Source organism: Aquarana catesbeiana, linkage group LG05 (assembly GCF_042186555.1).
Source record: "Aquarana catesbeiana isolate 2022-GZ linkage group LG05, ASM4218655v1, whole genome shotgun sequence".
NCBI lineage: Eukaryota > Metazoa > Chordata > Amphibia > Anura > Ranidae > Aquarana > Aquarana catesbeiana.
This window is the reverse complement of record NC_133328.1, coordinates 578076499-578097560: the sequence shown is the minus strand read 5'-3', so window position 1 is coordinate 578097560 and position 21062 is coordinate 578076499. Positions and strand designations below refer to the sequence as shown.

The following is a 21062-nucleotide window of genomic DNA, read 5'->3' as shown; positions in this document are numbered from 1 at the left end:
ACTCACTTTTGTGAGATACTTTACACACACACAAACACTATATTACCAAAAGCATTGGGACGCCTGCATTTACAGGCACATGAACTTTAATGGCATCCCAGTCTAATGCCCCGTACACACGGTCGGATTTTCCGATGGAAAATGTGTGATAGGACCTTGTTGTCGGAAATTCCGACCGTGTGTAGGCTCCATCACACATTTTCCATCGGATTTTCCGACACACAAAGTTTGAGAGCAGGATATAACATTTTCCGACAACAAAATCCGTTGTCGGAAATTCCGATCGTGTGTACACAAATCCGACGCACAAAGTGTCACGCATGCTCAGAATAAATAAAGAGATGAAAGCTATTGGCTACTGCCCCGTTTATAGTCCCGACGTACGTGTTTTACGTCACCACGTTCAGAACGATCGGATTTTCCGACAACTTTGTGTGACCGTGTGTATGCAAGACAAGTTTGAGCCAACATCCGTCGGAAAAAATCCTAGGATTTTGTTGTCGGAATGTCTGAACAAAGTCTGACCGTGTGTACAGGGCATTAGTCTGTAGGGTTCAATATTGAGTTGGCCCACCCTTTGCAGCTATAAAAGCTTCATCTCTTCTGGGAAGGCTGTCCACAAGGTTTAGGAGTGTGTCCATGGGAATGTTTGACCATTCTTCCAGAAGTGCATTTGTGAGGTCAGGCACTGGATGTGGACAAGAAGGCCTGGTTCACAGTCTCCGCTCTAATTCATCCCAAAGGTGTTCTATAGGGTTGAGGTCAGGACTCTGTGCAGGCCAGTCAAGTTCCTCCACCCCAAACTCGCTCACCCATGTCTTTATGGACCTTGCTTTGTGCACTGGTGCGCAGTCATGTTGGAACAGGAAGGGGCCCTCCCCAAACTGTTCCCACAAAGTTGGGAGCATGAAATTGTCCAAAATGTCTTGGTATGCTGACGCCTTAAGAGTTCCCTTCACTGGAACTAAAGGGCCAAGCCCAACCCCTGAAAAACAACCCAACACCATAATCCCCCCTCCACTAAATGATTTGGACCAGTGCACAAAGCAAGGTCCATAAAGACATAGATGAGCGAGTTTGGGGTGAAGGAACTTGACTGGCCTGCACAGAGTCCTGACCTCAACCTGATAGAACACCTTTGGGATAAATTAGAGCACAGATTGCAAGCCAGCCCTTTTCGTCCACATCAGTGCCTGACCTTGCAAATACGCTTCTGGAAGAATCCATGTGGACAGCCTTCCCAGAAGAGTTGAAGCTGTTATAGCTACAAAGGGTGGACCAACACTACGGACTAAGACTGGGATATCATTAAAGTTCATCTGTGTGTAAAGGCAGGCGTCACAATACTTTTGGTAATATAGTGTGTGTGTGTGTGTTTTTTTTCCTCATTAACCACTTGCCAACCGCCCCATAGCCAAATGACGGCTGCAGGGCGGCTGGATAACTCTGGGATCACGTCATATGACGTGATTCCAGAAAACTGCTCCCGCGCGCCCCCTGGGGCGCGCACATGGGAATATCCGTGACCGTCGGGTCCAGAGGACCCGGTGCATCACGGTAAATGGCCGCTGATCGCGGCCGTTTACCATGTGATCGCTCCGTCAAATGAAGGAGCGATTACATGTAAAAAAAAAACGGTGTCATGTCATGACGCCGGTTCCTCCCTCCCCTCTCTGTACCGATCGGTACAGAGGGGGAGAGATCGGATGGGAGCCGCGCTGTGGGCTGGATGTGTAGTGCCCACAGCGCAGCTCAGTGACATGTACAGTCACATCCATCCCTCCATGCTCAGCCACCCCCCCCTATGCTCTGCAGTGACCCTGTGCAATACTCTGCAATGATCCTGTGCAACCCTGTGCAATACTCTGCAATGATCCTGTGCAATACTCTGCAATGATCCTGTGCAACCCTGTGCAATACTCTGCAATGATCCTGTGCAATACCCCGCCATGCTCTGCAGTACTCAGTGATACCCCACCATACTCTGCAATACTCGGTGATATTCCGCCATACTCCGCCATACCCCGCCATACTCTGCAATACTCGGTGATACTCCGCCATACCCTGCAATACTCGGTGATACCCCGCCATACTCCGCCATACCCCGCCATACTCGGTGATACCCAGCCATACTCAGCCATACAGTACTCGGCTATACTCTGCCATGCTCGGCTGTACTCGGCCTCTGTATGTGGCCAGGCTGTGGAAGTCTCACACATGTGGTATCGCCGTACTCAGGAGGAGTAGGAGAATCTATTTTGAGGTGTCATTTTTGGTATGTACATGCTGTGTGTTAGAAATATTGTATAAATGGACAACTTTGTGTTAAAAAAAATGTGTTTTAACCACTTCCCGCCCGCCCGCCGTCATACGACGTCCTTGACTTTGTGCGGAGATATCTGAATGATGGGTGCAGCTACAGGCATCATTCAGATATGATCTTTTTCAGCCGGCGATTCCCTACACCATAAGACTGATCATAGCGGCTGTTCCACTGCTTGATCATTCTTACGGGAGGTGAGAGGGGACGCCCCCCCCCCCCTCTCGCCGCCCTCAGGTGCTTCTACCGACTCACCGCTACAATCGAAGCCAGGATCTTTTTTTTTTTTTTCTTTTTTCAGGCTTCCCAGCCTAGAGGTGAGATGTGGGGGTCTTATTGACCCCATATCTCACTGTAAAGAGGACCTGTCATGCCATATTCCTATTACAGGGGATGTTTACATTCCTAAATAAAAGTGATCGAAAAATTAATTTTTTGGAAAAAAGCCTCAAACTAAAATAAATAAATAAAATGAACAATAAAAAAAAAAAAATTTTCCCCGTGTCCTCGCAGTCAGAAGCGAACGCATACGTAAGTTGCGCCCACATATGAAAATGGTGTTCAAACCACACATGTGAGGTATCGCTGCGATCGGTAGAGTGAGAGCAATAATTTTGGCCCTAGACCTCCTCTGTAACTCACAACATGTAACCAGTAACATTTTTTAAAGCGTCTCCTATGGGGATTTTTAAGTAGCGAAGTTTGGCGCCATTCCACGAGCGTGTGCAATTTTGAAGGGTGACATGTTGGGTATCTATTTACTCGGCATAACTTCATTATTCACATTATGTAAAAACATTGGGCTAACTTTACTGTTTTGTTTTTTTTTGAAAGCACAAAACTGTTTTTTTTTAAAAAAAAAACGTGTTTGAAAAATTGCTGCGCAAATACCGTACGAGATAAAAAGTTGCAACGACCGCCATTGTATTCTCTAGGGTCTTTGCTAAAAAAATATATATAATGTTTTGGGGTTCTATGTAATTTTCTAGCAAATAAATTATGATTTTTACATGTAGGAGAGAAATGTCAGAATTGGCCTGGGTGCTCCAGAACGCCTGAAGGTGCTCCCCTGCATGTTGGGCCTCTGTATGTGGCCACGCTGTGTAAAAGTCTGACACATGTGGTATCGCCATACTCGGGAGTAATAGCAGAATGTGTTTTGGGGTGTAATTTGTGGTATGCATATGCTGTGTGTGAGAAATAACCTGCTAATATGACAATTTTGTGAAAAAAAAAGAAAAAAAAAATCTTGATTTTGCAAAGAATTGTGGGAAAAAATTACAACTTCAAAAAACTCATCATGCATCTTTCTAAATACCTTGGAATGTCTTCTTTCCAAAAAGGGGTCATTTGTGGGGTATTTGTACTTTTCTGGCATGTTAGTGCCGGTTCACACAGGGGCGGCACGACTTGCAGGTCGCCTCAGCGAGGCGACCTGCAAACGACTTCTGAGGCGACTTGCAAAACGACTTCTGTATAGAAGTCTATGCAAGTCGCCCCAAGTCGCCCCCAAAGTAGTACAGGAACCTTTTTCTAAGTCGGAGCGACTTGCGTCGCTCCTATTAGAACGGTTCCGTAGCACAGAACGGGAGGCGACTTGTCAGGCGACTAGGTCGCCTGACAAGTCGCCCCTATGTGAACCGGCACTTAGGGTCTCAAGAAATGAGATAGGCCGTCAGTACTTCAGGTGTGATCAATTTTCAGAGATTGGCACCATAGCTTGTGGACTCTATAACTTTCACAAAGACCAAATAACCGATTTGGGTTATTTTTATCAAAGATATGTAGCGGTATACATTTTGGCCAAAATATATGAAAAAAAAATTACTAATTTGCAAAATTTTATAACAGAAACGAAGAAAAATGCATTTTTTTACAGAATTTTCGGTCTTTTTTCTTTTAGAGCGCAAAAAATAAAGAACCCAGCGGTGATTAAATACCACCAAAAGAAAGCCCTATTTGTGTGAAAAAAAGGACAAAAAATTCATTTGGGTACAGTGTTGCATGACTGAGTAATTGTCATTCAAAATGTGAGAGCACCGAAAGCTGAAAATTGGTCTGGTTATTAAGGGGGTTTAAGTGCCCAGTGGTCAAGTGGTTAATGTACACACACAGCACCCCATATTGACAGATAAACACAGAAACTGAAATATCACATGGTCCTAAGGGTCGGTTCACACTGGGACGACTTGGGATCCGACTTGTACGCCCTCAAGTCGCCCGAAGTCGCCCCAGAAAGAGATTCACATTTAAGTGAATGGGAGTGTCTTAATATACACTACTGAAGTCGCTCCGACTTCAGAGCGTACTCCCTGTACTACTTTGATCCGACTTCAGCCTATTGACTATCACTGAAGTCGGATCAAAGTCGGATCGCCGTCTCGCATGATCCGACTTCGGCATGCGACTTGTGCTCAGATGATCTTGAAGGGGAACTCCGCGCCAAATTTTAAATAAAAATCCGGCATGGGTTCCCCCTCCAAGAGCATACCAGGCCCTTGGGTCTGGTATTGACCTTGAGGGGAACCCCCTACGCCGAAAAAACGGCGTGGGGGGTCCCCCAATCCATACCAGACCCTTATCCGAGCGCGCAGCCCGGCCGGACAGGAATGGGAGTGGGGGACGAGCGAGCGCCCCCCCCCCCCCCATCCTGAACCGTACCAGGCCGCATGCCCTCAACATGGGGGGTTGGTGCCTTGGGGGAGGGGGCGCGCTGCGGCCCCCCCACCCCAAAGCACCTTGTCCCCATGTTGATGAGGACAAGGGCCTCTTCCCGACAACCCTGGCCGTTGGTTGTCGGGGTCTGTGGGCTTATCGGAATCCGGGAGCCCCCTTTAATAAGAGGGCCCCCAGATCCCGGCCCCCCACCCTATGTGAATGAGTATGGGGTACATCGAACCCCTACCCATTCACCTAGGGAAAGTGTCAATTTAAAAAAAAAACACTACACAGATTTTTAAAGTAATTTATTAGACAGCTCCGGGGGTCTTCTTCCGACGTCTCTCCGGTTCTTCTCCGCGCTCTCCGGGTCTTCTGCCGGGCTCCTCCGCTATTTTCTGCTCTTTTGCCGCTCTTTTGCTATAGCGAAGGAGCCCGGTCTTCAATCTTCTGCCTTCTGCCCTCTTCTCCTGATGTTGACACGACGCTCTCTGGGCCTGGAATGCACTCTGAGTGCTCCGCTCTGACTTATATAGGTGGTGACCACGCCCCCTTATGCCGTCACAGTCCCTGGGCATGCTGGGACTGTGACGTTTTAGGGGGCGTGGTCATCACCCAATGACCACGCCCCCTTATGCAGTCATAGTCCCAGCATGCCCAGGGACTGTGACGGCATAAGGGGGCGGGGTCACCGCCTATATAAGTCAGAGCGGAGCGCACAGAGAGCATTCTAGCCGGAGAGAGCGTCGTGTCAACATCGGAAGAAGAGGAGAGGGCAGAAGACGGAAGACCGGGCTCCTCCGCTTTAGCAAAAGAGCGGCAGAAGAGAGCGGAGGAGCCCGGAGGAAGATCCGGAGAGCGTGGAGAAGAACCGGAGAGACCCCCGAAGTCGGAAGAAGACCCCCGGAGCTGTCTAATAAAATACTTTAAAAATCTATGTAGTGTTTTTTTTTTAATTGACACTTTTTCCCTAGGTGAATGGGTAGGGGTACGATGTACCCCATACTCATTCACATAGGGTGGGGGGCCGGGATCTGGGGGCCCCCTTATTAAAGGGGGCTCCCGGATTCTGATAAGCCCTCCGCCCGCAGACCCCGACAACCAACGGCCAGGGTTGTCGGGAAGAGGCCCTTGTCCTCATCAACATGGGGACAAGGTGCTGTGGGGGGGGGGCCCGCAACGCGCCCCCTCCACCAAGGCACCAACCCCATGTTGAGGGCATGCGGCCTGGTACGGTTCAGGAGGGGGGGGGGCGCTCGCTCGTCCCCACTCCCATTCCTGTCCGGCCGGGCTGCGTGCTCGGATAAGGGTCTGGTATGGATTGGGGGGGCCCCCCACGCCGTTTTTTCGGCGTAGGGGGTTCCCCTCAAGGTCCATACCAGACCCAAGGGCCTGGTATGCTCCTGGAGGGGGAACCCATGCCGGTTTTTTATTTAAAATTTGGCGCAGAGTTCCCCCTAAAGATTCATACCAAACACAGTGGCGGGGATCCAAGTCGGATCCCCGTTCATTGAAAGTCGGACACATGTCGCAGGGCAAAGTCGGATCCACAAGTCGCGTTGAAGTTGCGTTGAAGTCGCGTTGCAAAGTCGCGTTGAAGTCGTGTTGCCCCTGTGTGAATCGAGCCTAAGTATTCAGACCCTTTGCTGTGACACTCATATATTTAACTCAGGTGCTGTCCATTTCTTCTGATCATCCTTGAGATGGTTCTACACCTTCATTTGAGTCCAGCTGTGTTTTATTATACTGATTGGACTTGAGTAGGAAAGCCACACACCTGTCTATATAAGACCTTACAGCTCACAGTGAATGTCAGAGAAAATGAAAATCATGAGGTCAAAGGAACTGCCTGAAGAGCTCAGAGAAAGAATTGTGGCAAGGCACAGATTTGGCCAAGCAAAAAAAATTCTGCTGCACTTAAGGCTCCTAAGAGCACAGTGGCCTCCATAATCCTTAAATGGAAGACGTTTGGGAAGACCAGAACCCTTCCTAGAGCTGGCCGTCCGGCCAAACTGAGTTATCGGGGGGAGAAGAACCTTGGTGAGATAGGTAAAGAAGAACCCAAAGATCACTGTGGCTGAGGTCCAGAGATGCAGTCGGGAGATGGGAGAAAGTTGTAGAAAGTCAATCATCACTGTAGCCCTCCACCAGTCGGGGCCTTATGGCAGAGTGGCCCGACGGAAGCCTCTCCTCAGTGCAAGACACATGAAAGCTCGCATGGAGTTTGCTAAAAAAACACCGGAAGGACTCCAAGATGGTGAGAAATAAGATTCTTTGGTCTGATGAGACCAAGATAGAACTTTTTGGCCTTAATTCTAAGCGGTATGTGTGGAGAAAACCAGGCACTACTCATCACCTGTTCAATACAATCCCAACAGTGAAGCATGGTGGTGGTAGCATCAAGCTGTGGGGGTGTTTTTCACCTGCAGGGACAGGACAACTGGTTGCAATTGAGGGAAAGATGAATGCGGCCAAGTACAGGGATATCCTGGACGAAAACCTTCTCCAGAGTGCTCAGGACCTCAGACTGGGCCAAAGGTTTACCTTCCAACAAGACAATGACCCTAAGCATACAGTTAAAATAACGAAGGAGTGGCTTCACAACAACTCCGTGACTGTTCTTGAATGGCTCAGCCAGAGCCCTGACTTAAACCCAATTGAGCATCTCTGGAGAGACCTAAAAATGGCTGTCCACCAACATTTACCATCCAACCTGACAGAACTGGAGAGGATCTGCAAGGAGGAATGACAGAGGATCCCCAAATCCAGGTGTGAAAAACTTGTTGCATCTTTCCCAAAAAGACTCATGGCTGTATTAGATCAAAAGGGTGCTTCTACTAAATACTGAGCAAAGGGTCTGAATACTTAGGACCATGTGATATTTCAGTTTTTCTTTTTTAATAAATCTGCAAAAATGTCAACAATTCTGTGTTTTTCTGTCAATATGGGGTGCTGTGTGTACATTAATGAGGAAAAAATGAACTTAAATGATTTTAGCAAATGGCTGCAATATAACAAAGAGTGAAAAATGTAAGGGGGTCTGAATTCTCTCCGTCCCCACTGTATATATATCTTAAAAAAAAAAAAAAAAACCCCACGAGGGGGAACCACAAAAAACAATCGCCTGCCAGAGAAAAAAAAAAAAAAAACGGGGAACTAGAAAAAAAAAAAAAAAAAAAAAAAAAAAAAGTTATCAGAGGGAGCCGTCGGCACAACACTTATAGTGAACAAGGGAAAGAATAAAAGACCTGACTCAGGCTCCATGCCTCCTAACAAAATCCACATATGTCCAGATCCAAAAGCAAGGGGACTATAGTAGGAACAACTCGGCACTAGTTCTCCACAATATAAACTTTATTCAGATCAAAAAACATATAAACATGATACACGACACAAAACCCCACAGTGCTAGAAATAATTGGCCAATTATATTGAAAACTTGCAACTGCATAGTGGAGCACTCCGGAAAAACAGAATGCCTCCTTAGTACTAAAAATTGCATTCAGGACCCAGACTAGAGTTCTCAGTATGAGGGCAAGTATATGGAAAATCCACATATGTTTAGAATGGTAATGTTCAACTTGGAAGGATAAGTACTTTCCACTGAGAATTAAACTTCAATGCAGCTGTGTTAGTTATAATATATGAGTGCAAAGGGTGGCGGGTATTTCCGTATTAGATAAGGCACCTCATCCCATTAATTAAGAAAAAGGGAGAGACCAGAGGAGAAGGGATTATTGTGGTGCCAACATAACTCAATCAAAGAATTATTAAAAGAAAATACATTTTATTACAAAGATCAAATACATATAAAACACACAAAAATTGCTAGTCAAAATTAAACGTTGAAAAGGGAGCACAAAAAGTATCCTGAATGGCAAAGTTGGTAAAGGCCTATGTATAATTGCGGGTCAGGTCATCCCTACATGTTTCGCCAAGACATTGGCTTCCTCAAGGGAATAGGACATGACCAGTATAGGGAAATAGCTCTATAACGAAAAAAACGTTTTTTTAAAATAGCATAAGTACAGAATACAATATACAAATGTAGCACAATGAATACATGATGCATGAAATTGAGAGTTGAAAAAAACAAGGCATGACAAAATCACCCCTCTTACAACACAGATGGAGACAAACACCCCAATGCTCCAAAGGATCCCATACCTACCCCAATTTGCCCAGCTGGCAATGTCGGTAGGGGATTCGCCAAAAGGATGGCGGCCTACCACCTAGATAGTGACAATATTGCTCAGTCGGAGCCAACATTTGTCCCAAATAGGTGGGCCAGCATGGCCTCAATACGTACCAAGATTAAATCTAGACAGGATTGAAAAACAGGGGCGCTGAAAAGGTCAATATTTTTTTTTTCAACTCTCAATTTCACGCATCATGTATTCCTTATGCTACATTTGTATATAGTATTCTGTATTTATGCTATTGTAAAAAAAAACCTCTTTTTTCCATTAAAGAGCTATTTCCCTATACTGGTCGCTTCCTATTCCCCTGAGGAAGCCAATGTCTTGGCGAGACATGTAGGGATTGCCTGACCCGCAAGTATATATAGGCCTTTACCAATTTGGCCATTTAGGATACTTCTTGTGCTCCTTTTCAACATTTAATTTTGACTAGCAATTTTTGTGTGTATTATATGTATTTGAGATCTTTGTAATAAAATGTATTTTCTTTTAATAATTCTTTGATTAAGTTATGTTGGCACCACAATAATCCCTTCTCCTCTGGTCTCTCCCTTTTTCTTACAATATATGACTTCCATATATATTTCTGTAAAGTACAGACTCAACTGAATATGTGCATAATCCACAATACACAGGGGGTTATTTAAGAAAGGCAAATCCACTTTGCTCTACAAGTGCAAAGTGCACTTGAAATTGCACTGAAAGTGCACTTGGAAGTGCAGTCTCTGTAAATCTGAGGGGTAGATCTGAAATGAGGGGAAGCTCTGCTGGTTTTATTATCCAATCATGTGCAAGCTAAACTGCTGTTTTTTTATTTTCCTTGCATGTCCCCCTCGGATCTACAGCGACTGCACTTCCAAGTGCACTTTCAGGGCAATTTTAAGTGCACTTTGAACTTGTAGTTTGCACTTGTAGTGCAAAGTGGATTTGCCTTTAGTAAATAACCCTCTGAGTATAGTTCATTAATAGTACACAGTCGCCAGATCAACTGATGCATGAGCCTTTTGATGGGAATAACGAAAAGTACTACAAGTCCCAAGTTGACCTCCATTGAGACACAATCACTCATACTCTATCTGTATATGGGTATATGGATATACTGAAGAGCCCAGTAGTGAACTCAAATATTGTCCGTATATATGGTGCGCATACTTTAATGGCTGTAAAAGGGAATACTGACAATCTTAGACCTGAATAGCAAACAGGCATATAATCGTATGGACTCCGTACAGTATATTATATGTGGTTAAAGAGTTCTGGAAGACTCCACAGGAAGTATCTGCGATTTCATATATCTGTATATATAGCAATGCAAGTCCTCTATGTGCTGTAATGAAAATCTATACCTCTCAGAACGCAACAATTAGCCTCTCATCAGAGGTCACTGTAGACATTAGAATGTACACAGTATAGTATACTAGTGTAGTTGCACATCACGGAGACACCAGCTGAGCACGCGTAGAAATAGAGTAATAAAAGCAATACTTAGTTGCCATTTGACTGCGGCAAGTCACTTGAAATGCCTTCTGCTTCAATATGCCAAAGTGGCCACCAGGTCTGATCGAAGCTATTAGGCCTGGTTCACACCTATGCATTTTTTAGTGCGTTTTCAATTTTGCATAAACACACTACAGTCCATTTAACATGGTTTCCTATGGGCCCGTTCACATCTGTGCATTTTATTTAAAGGGCCAGGGACTTTTTTTCCTTGTTTTTGGTTTCCTTAGACTTCAATGGATGCAAAACATGTATTGAAAAAACGCAAAATGCACCTGGAATATGCAAACTGCAACTTGCATAGGTGTGAACCAGGCCTTAGTGATTATTGGGAGGTTCCCAGGAGTGCTGGAGACACACAGAATTGGAATGGAAATCTGGCTGGTTTCGCTGGTCACGTCAGCTGCATCAGAGGTACATATACTCATTAAGGTTTAGACCTGGACTGTTCATTCTACAATACTGTGGAAAATCTATTCTTGCATAAAATCTTTTAGATTGGAAGCTCTAATGAGCAAGGCCCTCTGATTCTCCTTGTATCGAATTGTATTGTTACTGTACGGTCTGCTTCCATTTTTTAAAGTGCTGCATAAACTGTTAGTACAATTTAAATCCTGTATAATAATAATAAACTATATGGTGATTACCTTTGCTGGGGTTTGGATCCTCCTGGTCCTCCTCATCCAAACCCTCTACATCCTCAATGATTACTCTGTGGCCTCTCTTTGGTTTTTCTTCTTTTTCTTTGTGCAGCAGCTCTTCTAATTCACACAGAACTTTCTAGAAGGGAAAGATAAACAGAGAACCAATCGTGTCAAGTAGCCTTGAGTGCAGACTATTCACAGCAGTAATAGACCATATATTTTAAAAAGATCAGTTTATTTAGCTTTTTAGCCAGCTGCAAATGATGGAAACAGCTCAGCTCCTGCATTTTCCCATTTTTTTTTAGAAACATATTTATATTATAAGCCCAGCTGCTTATTTGTGAACCAAACTAAATTGACAGGTGCCACTCAAGGCACCACCGGGTCCTCTTATGTAGCAACCGCTTGGAGTGCAACTCTAGACATCTAATGGAAATGAGTGCGGACTCCAACCAGGCCACGCCCCCAACTCGTGGATCCCCATGACTAAGCTCCGTGGGCGAAGTGAAACGAGTTGGGGGTGTGGCCTGGTTGGAGTGTGGGCTGTGGCTGTCATACACTTTCCTACGGGGTTTTGCAGAGATGTGCGACTTCCAGGACTTTTCCCTTTTCCATCTGCTTATTTAGCACAAAATATGGAAACCATGGTTTCTATGGAATAAGGCAGAAAGGAAAAGACAGTACCTAATATGATTAATTCAAACAAGAGAAAGGTAAACAAGCACAAAACTGCAGATATCCATTTTGACCAATCAAAATTTCTATTTAAAGCTGAACTCCATGGAAACAGCTAAATACACAGTTAACCTCTTGCCGCCCAAGTACCACAAATAAGCTGTGGCAAAGATGGTGGGTTTTAACTTCCACACAAATGTGTCATGGGTAGCAGAGGTTTCTGTGCTGACAGTATGCTCCCAGCAGAGAGACTGAGCCCAGCAGAGAGACTGAGCCCAGCAGAGAGACTGAGCCCAGCAGAGAGACTAAGCCCAGTTAAAGGGATGCTGGCACAGGTTGAAATGCATATATGGGAACTGTTATACCTGCCAAAACCTACTTGATGCCATCCATGTAAGGCTGGATTCATACCTATGCATTTTTAGTGCTTTTTGCAGATTTGCATCACAGAACGTGTTTCATAGGAGACCATGTTAAATGGACTGTAGTGCAAATCTGCAAAATGCAAAAAGCGCTAAAAATGCATAGGTGTGAATCCAGCCTAAGCATTTATATATTAGAGTTAATCTTTTACTTATTGAAAGAGGTTGTAAACTTCTGAAAAAAATTCCCCCCGAAAAAAAAAAAAACCTGCAAGACAAAGACATAATGAGCTAGTATGCATGTATGCATCGCTCATTATGAAATATTTACCTTAAAACAAAGCTGTTGTAGCAGTCACCGCACACCGCTGTCACTGCCAACATTTTTCCCAGACCTTCTTCTGGGTTCGCGGGCTCTGGCGCTGTGATTGGCCGGAGCTGCAATTACGTTGCTAGCCATCATTCATGGCACGGGCTCCGAATGAACAGCCCCCTGGGCCGTTCCTTCAGAGCACATGCACCAGTGATGTCAGTGGCTGCATGTACTGGAAATATCTCCTAAACTGTACAGGTTCAGGAGATATTTTCAATGCCTATAGGCTTACATATAGGTAAAAGTTTTCAGAAGAAGTTTACTACCTCTTTAACTACAGTAAACTAAAACTTCCTTCAGTTATATGTCAGATCTAAAGTCATGTATGCAGCAAAACAAATGATACCTATTTTGTTAGCAAAATAATCCTTTACCTTAGCTATAGGATTGTCTGGCTCCTGATGCAAAACCGTCTTCAAGTCATCTAAGGCAGCCGGATAATTCTGAAGGTTTTTGTTGACTGTAGCACGACGTAAAAGAGCTGGAGTGGTAAAATGAATACTACTATTTCAAAAATGACCGTTTAAACGCAGGCCATACACTATGCAATTTTCTTGTACTATTTCCTTTAGATTTACCTTCAACTATGTAGTGCAAGGGCCTGGGGTGACACTATGTTTTACTACACCAGGTGACACCAACCCTAGTGACACCACTGCTAAGAGCCCTAGAATCTATATTACTCAGGGCCTCATATGTATTGTAGGACTATGTAATAGTTATCATGGAAGCTTGTATAAAATGAACCTTCACGTTTCTATGTTGTGATGTTACTTGCCGCAAGTGATTATGCTTACTGCAATTATTTAAACTCTTTTCTAAATAAAGAATGCATTAAAAATAAAATACAATACAACTCCCAAGACTTAAGATCTTTAACCTATTGTTAGGTCAGACATGTGTGTGCACATCTATTTTACAACAGGTAATGAAATCTGCCTGCACAGTACAGACAGAATTAATTGTGGTATACCCAACTTCAGCTCCCTTCTTAACTTGACATAAAGGTAAAGGCTAAGGTTGATTTTTCAGCAAGTAAAAAGTTAACATGCATTTTTACATTTTTTTTTATTATATCATATGAATGGGAACATGTAAACGATTATCAGGTATTAATGGGAACATGTAAACGATTATCAGGTATTATTCCAATTTGGCTGCAAAAGTGGAAATACACTGTATACTAAATTACAGTGCTCCCTCTAGGGCCTGATAGATGTCACTACACTATATCTAAATCTAAAACTTTTTTTTTCCCATTTTAGTAGGAGATCTCTTTAAAGTGAGATAAATCCCTTGTGAAAATGTCACCTCTATTCCCGTTCTGATAACAACTGTAAAAGTTTGGATATGCCATAACTTAAATCCCAGTGACAATGGTCAATGTGAATCTACCTAATGGGGCCAGGTGTGAACCGGCCCTCAGTCAGGTACTTACACAAGTGGAATTTAAAAATATATATTTTTAAAGGATACATGTTTTTTTTTTTTTTCTACCAGGATTTATGATTTAAAGAAGAACATAAATGTATCTGAGCACCACAAACAATATTTAATTCTGGTTCTACTTACTAAGCTTGCAGCATAAGGGATAAAATAGTTATTGTTGATTAAAAGAGTTTAGTTCCACTTTAATAAAGCCGAGAAATGCTGTACTAAAGTCAGTATGGACTCCAGCACCCTGATGCCCAACCTGCAGCCATTTGGTATTTGCTGTGTGGCCCTCCGGCTTCAACAGTCTGTAGTGGGAAAACTGAATATGGTAATAGCAGTGATCTCTACTAGCCTCATGTTCCTAGTTTTGTATTGTCTTCTGCAGCATATCCCCAGCCAACAATGTAGCATGTCCACACTCTCTGGCCCTCATTTCCTCTATTAGGTCTACAGTTTCTGACTGTCCACTCAAGCACTACATATATTGAACATTATGTGTGGCCCTTTGGTAAAGTCAAGGGCTGCATTTGAGGCCCCCAAAAGCTCATAAGTTGACAACCACTGTTCTAGCGACAGGATCCTAGCCAGGTCTAGAGGTAGCATGATAATTTACACCAGTGGTCGCCAAATTGTGGCCCGGGGGCCAGATGCGACCCTTTGTTTGCTTTTATCTGGCCCTTGGGATGCTGTTACATTCACTGACACTAATGCAGGGCATAATTTCTCCAAATGACACCAACGATGGGGCACAGTTCCTCCCAATAAAACCAACAATGGGGCCCAATAAGACCAGTGATAGGGCACAATTCCTTCCAAAGACACCAACAATGGGGCGCAATGACAGGGCACAATTCCTCAAAATGACACCAACAATGGGGCCCAAAGACACCAATGATGGGGCACAAATCCTCCCAATGACACCAATGGGGCCTAATGACATCAATGGTGGGGACAAAATTCTTCCCAATGACACCAATGATGGGGCACAATTCCTTCCAATGACACCAACAATGGGGCCCAAAGACACCAATGATGAGGCACAATTCCTCCCACTGACACCAATGATGGGGGATTGTTTACTCCCACTGATATTGGGACATTTTGTACCCCCAATGACCACAGTCAGGCCCCCCTAAAGCCTGAAGGACAGTAAACCGGCCCTTTGGTTAAAAAGTTTGGAGACCCCTGATTTATTTTATACCATGGAACAAAGTATTTGCAAGCCTTGATGTCCATGCAAACACTGTACAGCAGGATTACTGACAGATGGTAAAAGTCATGCTGGTGGTACATAATCGATCATAATTGATCATTGTGTAGGGAAAAACTGGTGGAAAAAGGTGCGAAAGTAGAAATGAAGCGATTTTGTTAGCATTTGTGGATGAAGTCAAGAAGGGGGTTTGTGTTTATTGTCCTTATGGCACCCATCTCTGAAACATGAAGCAGGAAACTTTTATAAGAAATGGCTACAGAAAGCAATAAAAATTTAACAGTGTTTCTAACCTTTGTACTATCGGGGCATTAAACAAAGGTCCATTATCAAAATGTATGGAAGAAAATATCTGTGGCTTCTAGACGTTAACCAGATTCACCCCCCTCGTTCTTCCAGCATCGACAAAATTTGATTTCTTGCTATAAGCAAGACAGACAACCCTGCTCTCATACACCGATAATTGGGGCTGTGTGTCTATATATGGAAATCTGCTATGTGAGCAAAGGGTACTGGAAACGTGGCTTGGCCAAGATTGATGCTCTAAGAGCTCATTAAGGAAAAGTGCTTTAATGAAGTCAGACATAGATGGGATTGATTTTAGTTTAACAAAGAGCCACAGCCAGACTACAGTGTGTTTCATTATTACTTATAAAACTTCATTCAATTACAAAACGAAGGAATGAATGCAGAAACAAAAGAATACATGAGGATATATTGTCTAAACAAAAGGGACTATCAATAGAAAAAAGAATAAAACCAGTTTCTGGTCAATAACTAGGTAAGGGAATGTGTGTCCATTTCAGGTCAGAATGTGGCACATATACTATATTGTCAAAAGTATTGTAATGCCTTTACACGCACATGAACTTTAATGGCATCCCAGTCTTAGTCCGTAGGGTTGAATATTGAGTTGGCCCTCCCTTCGCAGCTATAACAGCTTCAACTCTTCTGGGAAGGCTGTCCACAAGGTTTAGGAGCGTGTCTATGGGAATGTTTGACCATTCTTCCAGAAGCGCATTTGTGAGGTCAGGCACTGATGTTGGACGAGAAGGCCTGGCTCGCAGTCTCCGCTCTAATTCATCCCAAAGGTATTCTATCGGGTTGAAGTCAGGACTCTGTGCAGGCAAGTCAAGTTCCTCCACCCCAAACTCGCTCATCCATGTCTTTATGTACAGCCTTCCTAGAAGAGTTGAAGCTGTTATAGCTGCAAAGGGTGGGCCAACTCAATATTGAACCCTACAGACTAATGCCGCGTACACACAATCGGACATTCTGACAACAAAATCCTGGATTTTTTTCCTGACGGATGTTGGCTCAAACTTGTCTTACATACACACAGTCACACAAATGTTGTTGGAAATTCCGAACGCCAAGAACGCGGTGACGTACAACACATACAAGGAGCCGAGAAAAATTAAGTTCAATAGCCAGTGCGGCTCTTCTACTTGATTCCGAGCATGCGTGGAATTTTGTGCGTCGGAATTGTCTACACACGATCGGAATTTCCGACAACAGATTTTGTTGTCGGAAAATTTGAGATCCAGCTCTCAAATTTTTGTTGTCGGAAATTCTGAAAGCAAATGTCCGATGGAGTCTACACGGTCGGAATTTCCGACAACAAGCTCACAGCGAACATTTGTTGTCGGAAATTCCGACCGTGTGTACGCGGCATAAGACTGGGATGCCATTAAAGTTTGTGTGTGTAAAGGCAGGTGTCACAATACTTTTGACAATATAGTTAAGTATCTGTACGCTGACAGAGGACCACTGCGACAATGCCCAGGACTAAAAGAGTTATTATTCTAGGGAAGGCAATATTCTTGAGCCTCACTTAGTATCAGTAAGCACACTTATTCTAATCATCTAAATAATAATATATAGCACCCAGTACTCATGATGTGCAAGCTGGATCTGTTAACCTCCCTGGCGGTATGATTATTTCGGATTTTAGGTGCTGAAAGCGGTACAATTATTTTGCATGGAAATTTGGCGTTTTATATTGTAGGTCTGTAAATCTTAACAATAACACACTTAAATCTGTCCAAACCAGAGTCTAGTAGATATCCCGGGTATGATAAAGTGTGAAACACAAAAACATAAAATTATAATATAATAAATAAAAATAAATAATTAAAAAAAAAAAAATAGTAATAAAATAAATTTCCCCACAATTCACTATCGCTCAATTCTGCAAGTGTTCTAATTTACTATCACTGTTTTCTAGCTGGTCTAAAGCCACTTTTGACGTAAAGGGACACTTTTTGGTTGCTATGGACAATCTCCAGTTTCCAGGCAGAAAGAACAGTGTATATCATGTAAAACTGCATGCAGGGCATGGGCCAGAGCACTGGGGACAAAAGGGATGTGAAATCATTTCATACAGTACTGTAATCTGTAAGATTACAGTACTGTATGTGTTATGATTTTGACATTTTTTTGAATTTGCCGCCAGGCTCCGCCCCCGTGCGTCGCGCCGCTCGCAGGGAACGGAGCCTGGCATGGAGAGGCTTCGGAGGAGGACGGAGCCCTCGGACACTGCGGGGGACATCGCAGGATCCCGGGGACAAGGTAAGTAACGCCGCCCCAGGATCCTGCAATGCGATCCCGAGTGTGGCTCGGGGTTACCGCTAATGGTACTGAATTTTAACCCCGAGCCACACTCGGGAAAACCGCCAGGGAGGTTAAAAGGCCAATCAACCTTAAAACAGACATTACTTTTTTTTTTTGCAGATGCTGTTGGGGTAAACCACACGCCAAAAAAATTCCTATGCAATATGCTTTTTGTTATTAGATTAAGCGATTGCAAAGGAATTACCCGGTGATCTTTTAGTTTTATTGATTATAAACATTACTTCCTGTCCCGGGCCAACAATGCTATTCAGTCACTATTGAAACTGTTGGCACTCGGAAGCTGCTCTGCTGACTAATTTATGCACATTTTCTGTGCAGGTCACGCTCTTCCTCTAGTGGCATGCGTTGCTCCAACAATGCTCAGTCCACTCTAACAAAGCTATTTTATAAACAAATGGCAACCAGCCCAACCTATAACTGGCCTTTGCAGCAAGGAGCACATGGAAGGGCGACATGTCAAAATCAACATAGAAAAACTCCCAGATGGACAGGTAGAGAGTCTGGAAATATGGCAGGGAGATCTTACTATTGGCAAGCCCACCAGGCTCCATCTTTAGCATAAAGATCACTTTTGGGTGGACTGGCCAGTTCAAGCGAAACAAAACCCTCCTATCGTTTTCAGCCAAGGAAGCTGCCATCTTGTCATCTGTTTGATCTTCAACTGCCATGATGCTGCCCATGTGATCAGTTATGACACCAGCCATTTTATGGTCTGACAGTTTGGATGAGAGCACAACCAATGTTTTTCAAAACTGGTAAATCAATGGGTTTATTTCCACTTTAATAATTTCCTTGCACTTTCCATTTTGCTATTCTTTTTGAAATCAAGCTCATCTGTTTGGCCTTTACCTTTCATATTGTTGGGCTCTAAATTCAGCACTTGCTCACAGTCATTGAATGCATTCTGCCAGTTCTTCAGTTTAATCTCAGCTTGTGCTCTGTTATTATAGGCGGCTGTGGAGGGCAACACAGATAAGCTCCTAAAATAAGAATACATTATTTCCAATTACAATAAAGTGTGCTTTTAAGCCAACAGTTTTGATGTTACAAAAGATAACCGAAGATTTAAAAAAGGAAACAATCATATTCATACATTTTGACTCTTCCTATGAGTATACTCCATGTCATGTTGTCACATCTCACATATACTGTGTATATATATATATATATACACACACACACAAATATATATATATATATATATATATATATATATATATATATATATATATATATATATACACATACATATATACACACACACACACACACACACACACACACACACTGTATATTTCCCATATAAACAGTAAAAGATGTTTTATATAAAACCTGTGCAATTAGTAATTACTGTTTTACCCAACTCATGGGTGCTCAACCTGTGGCCCTCCAGGTCCCATCATGCCTCTGCCTTTGGGATTCATGGTTGTAACTGTCAGCCTTGCAATGCCTCATGGGGCTTGTAGTTCCACAAGAGCAAGAGGGCCACAAGTTGAGCACCCGTGATTTATGGTAGAAAAGCCATTTATTTGGCCCAATTTCAGATCACAAATACGTTGCATATACAAGGATTTAAAAATATTGTTTAATACTCAAAAGTTGCCTGACTCAATAAAATTATAATTTGTTTCTTCATCTGTCTCTTGATATATTTGTTTTTCCACCGGCGATAGTAAAATCACCAAGCCATTGTAGTCAGACTTTTAGAGACGGTTGCTGACCTTCATTAGGTCTCTCCATTGCAGAGCTGCATTGCATTGTAGGTGTGATAAAATTTAAATTGTTTTGTTGGGGTTTTTTTTTTTGATCAAGTATTTTTTTGTAACATTTTATCAAGTTACATGTACAATTAACGAACAAAACATACAAAGATGACATGCAACCCCACTGCATTTTTTCCATAGTAGCAGAAGGTGGTACATCCAAAAAAAATTTAATTTTTGAAAAATACTTACAAAGGCTTGAAGTGCATCTATTCTGAGACAACCCTCAATGAATGAATGAAGAGGGTACAAAGCAAGCACCATAAGGGGCTGCACACACCTAGGGTTGTTAAATGACTGCTCAGCCATCAGTTGCTGAATTATGGGAGATGGATGGTCCCACAGCTGAAAGTGCTAGGTGATTTTCATAGTTTTAGCAAAGTAGAAGGGGAGCAGGGGAGCACTAGGAATGTATGTGCAGGCACATTATGGTCTCATTTGCAGCCCTTCTGGTAGTTTGTATAGTGTTTTTTCAGTAGCAAAAATAATTTTATCCAACAACATATTGATTACACATCTTTATTTTTTATACGAATTGAATGTTTTTATTTATGTAAAAAAATATCATACTACTAATAAGGTTTCAATAGCTAAATGAGCACCCATGTTAGCATACTACATCCACATATAGCTTCAGTAAAAGACTGTAAAATGGCAATCGTCTAGACCAGTGGTTCTTAACCTCAGTTCTCAAGTACCCCCAACGGGCCATATTTTGGGAACTTCCCTTAGATAAAATAGCCCTTATTAATACCATGTCATTGATATGGATTTTTAAAGCAGCTGCGCAAAGTGAAGGAAAAACTGAAAACATGGCCAGTTGGGGGTACTTGAGGACTGAGGTTGAGAACCACTGGTCTAGATTAGAAGGTTACCAAGGACCTAGTGCAAGGAAATCAATGGTCATACTCAGAAAGGTTTTCAATTTTTTTTCCATTATTGTTTATTATATGTTTTTGTTTTTGGAAAAAATAGGATTTTTATAACAGCTTACCTGTAAAATCCTTTTCTTTTGAGGTACATCACGGGACACAGAGCCTCAGTAATTACTGATGGGTTATAGGGTATCACTAGGTGATTGGACACTGGCACACCCTAGACAGGAAGTTCAACTCCCTATATAACCCCTCCCTTACTGGGAGTGCCTCAGTTTTTTAGCAAAGCAATATAAGTGTTATTAGAAGAGGGGAGGGACCTCTGTGTCCCGTGATGTACATCAAAAGAAAAGGATTTTACAGGTAAGCGGTTATAAAAATCCTATTTTCTTTCTCATACATCACGGGACACAGAGCC

General features: G+C 43.0%; 1 protein-coding gene across 1 annotated transcript in view; it reads right to left on the bottom strand.

Annotated features, from left to right (window-relative positions):
* Positions 1-21062, bottom strand: part of SPAG1 (sperm associated antigen 1) — a 145194-nt gene that overhangs the window by 92304 nt on the left and 31828 nt on the right. The window contains exons 8-10 of the mRNA XM_073632038.1: positions 18856-18986; positions 13103-13209; positions 11322-11454 (exon numbers count right to left, since the gene is read on the bottom strand). Coding sequence (XP_073488139.1) covers positions 11322-11454; positions 13103-13209; positions 18856-18986 — 371 coding nt within the window. The remainder of the gene's footprint in view (positions 1-11321; positions 11455-13102; positions 13210-18855; positions 18987-21062) is intronic.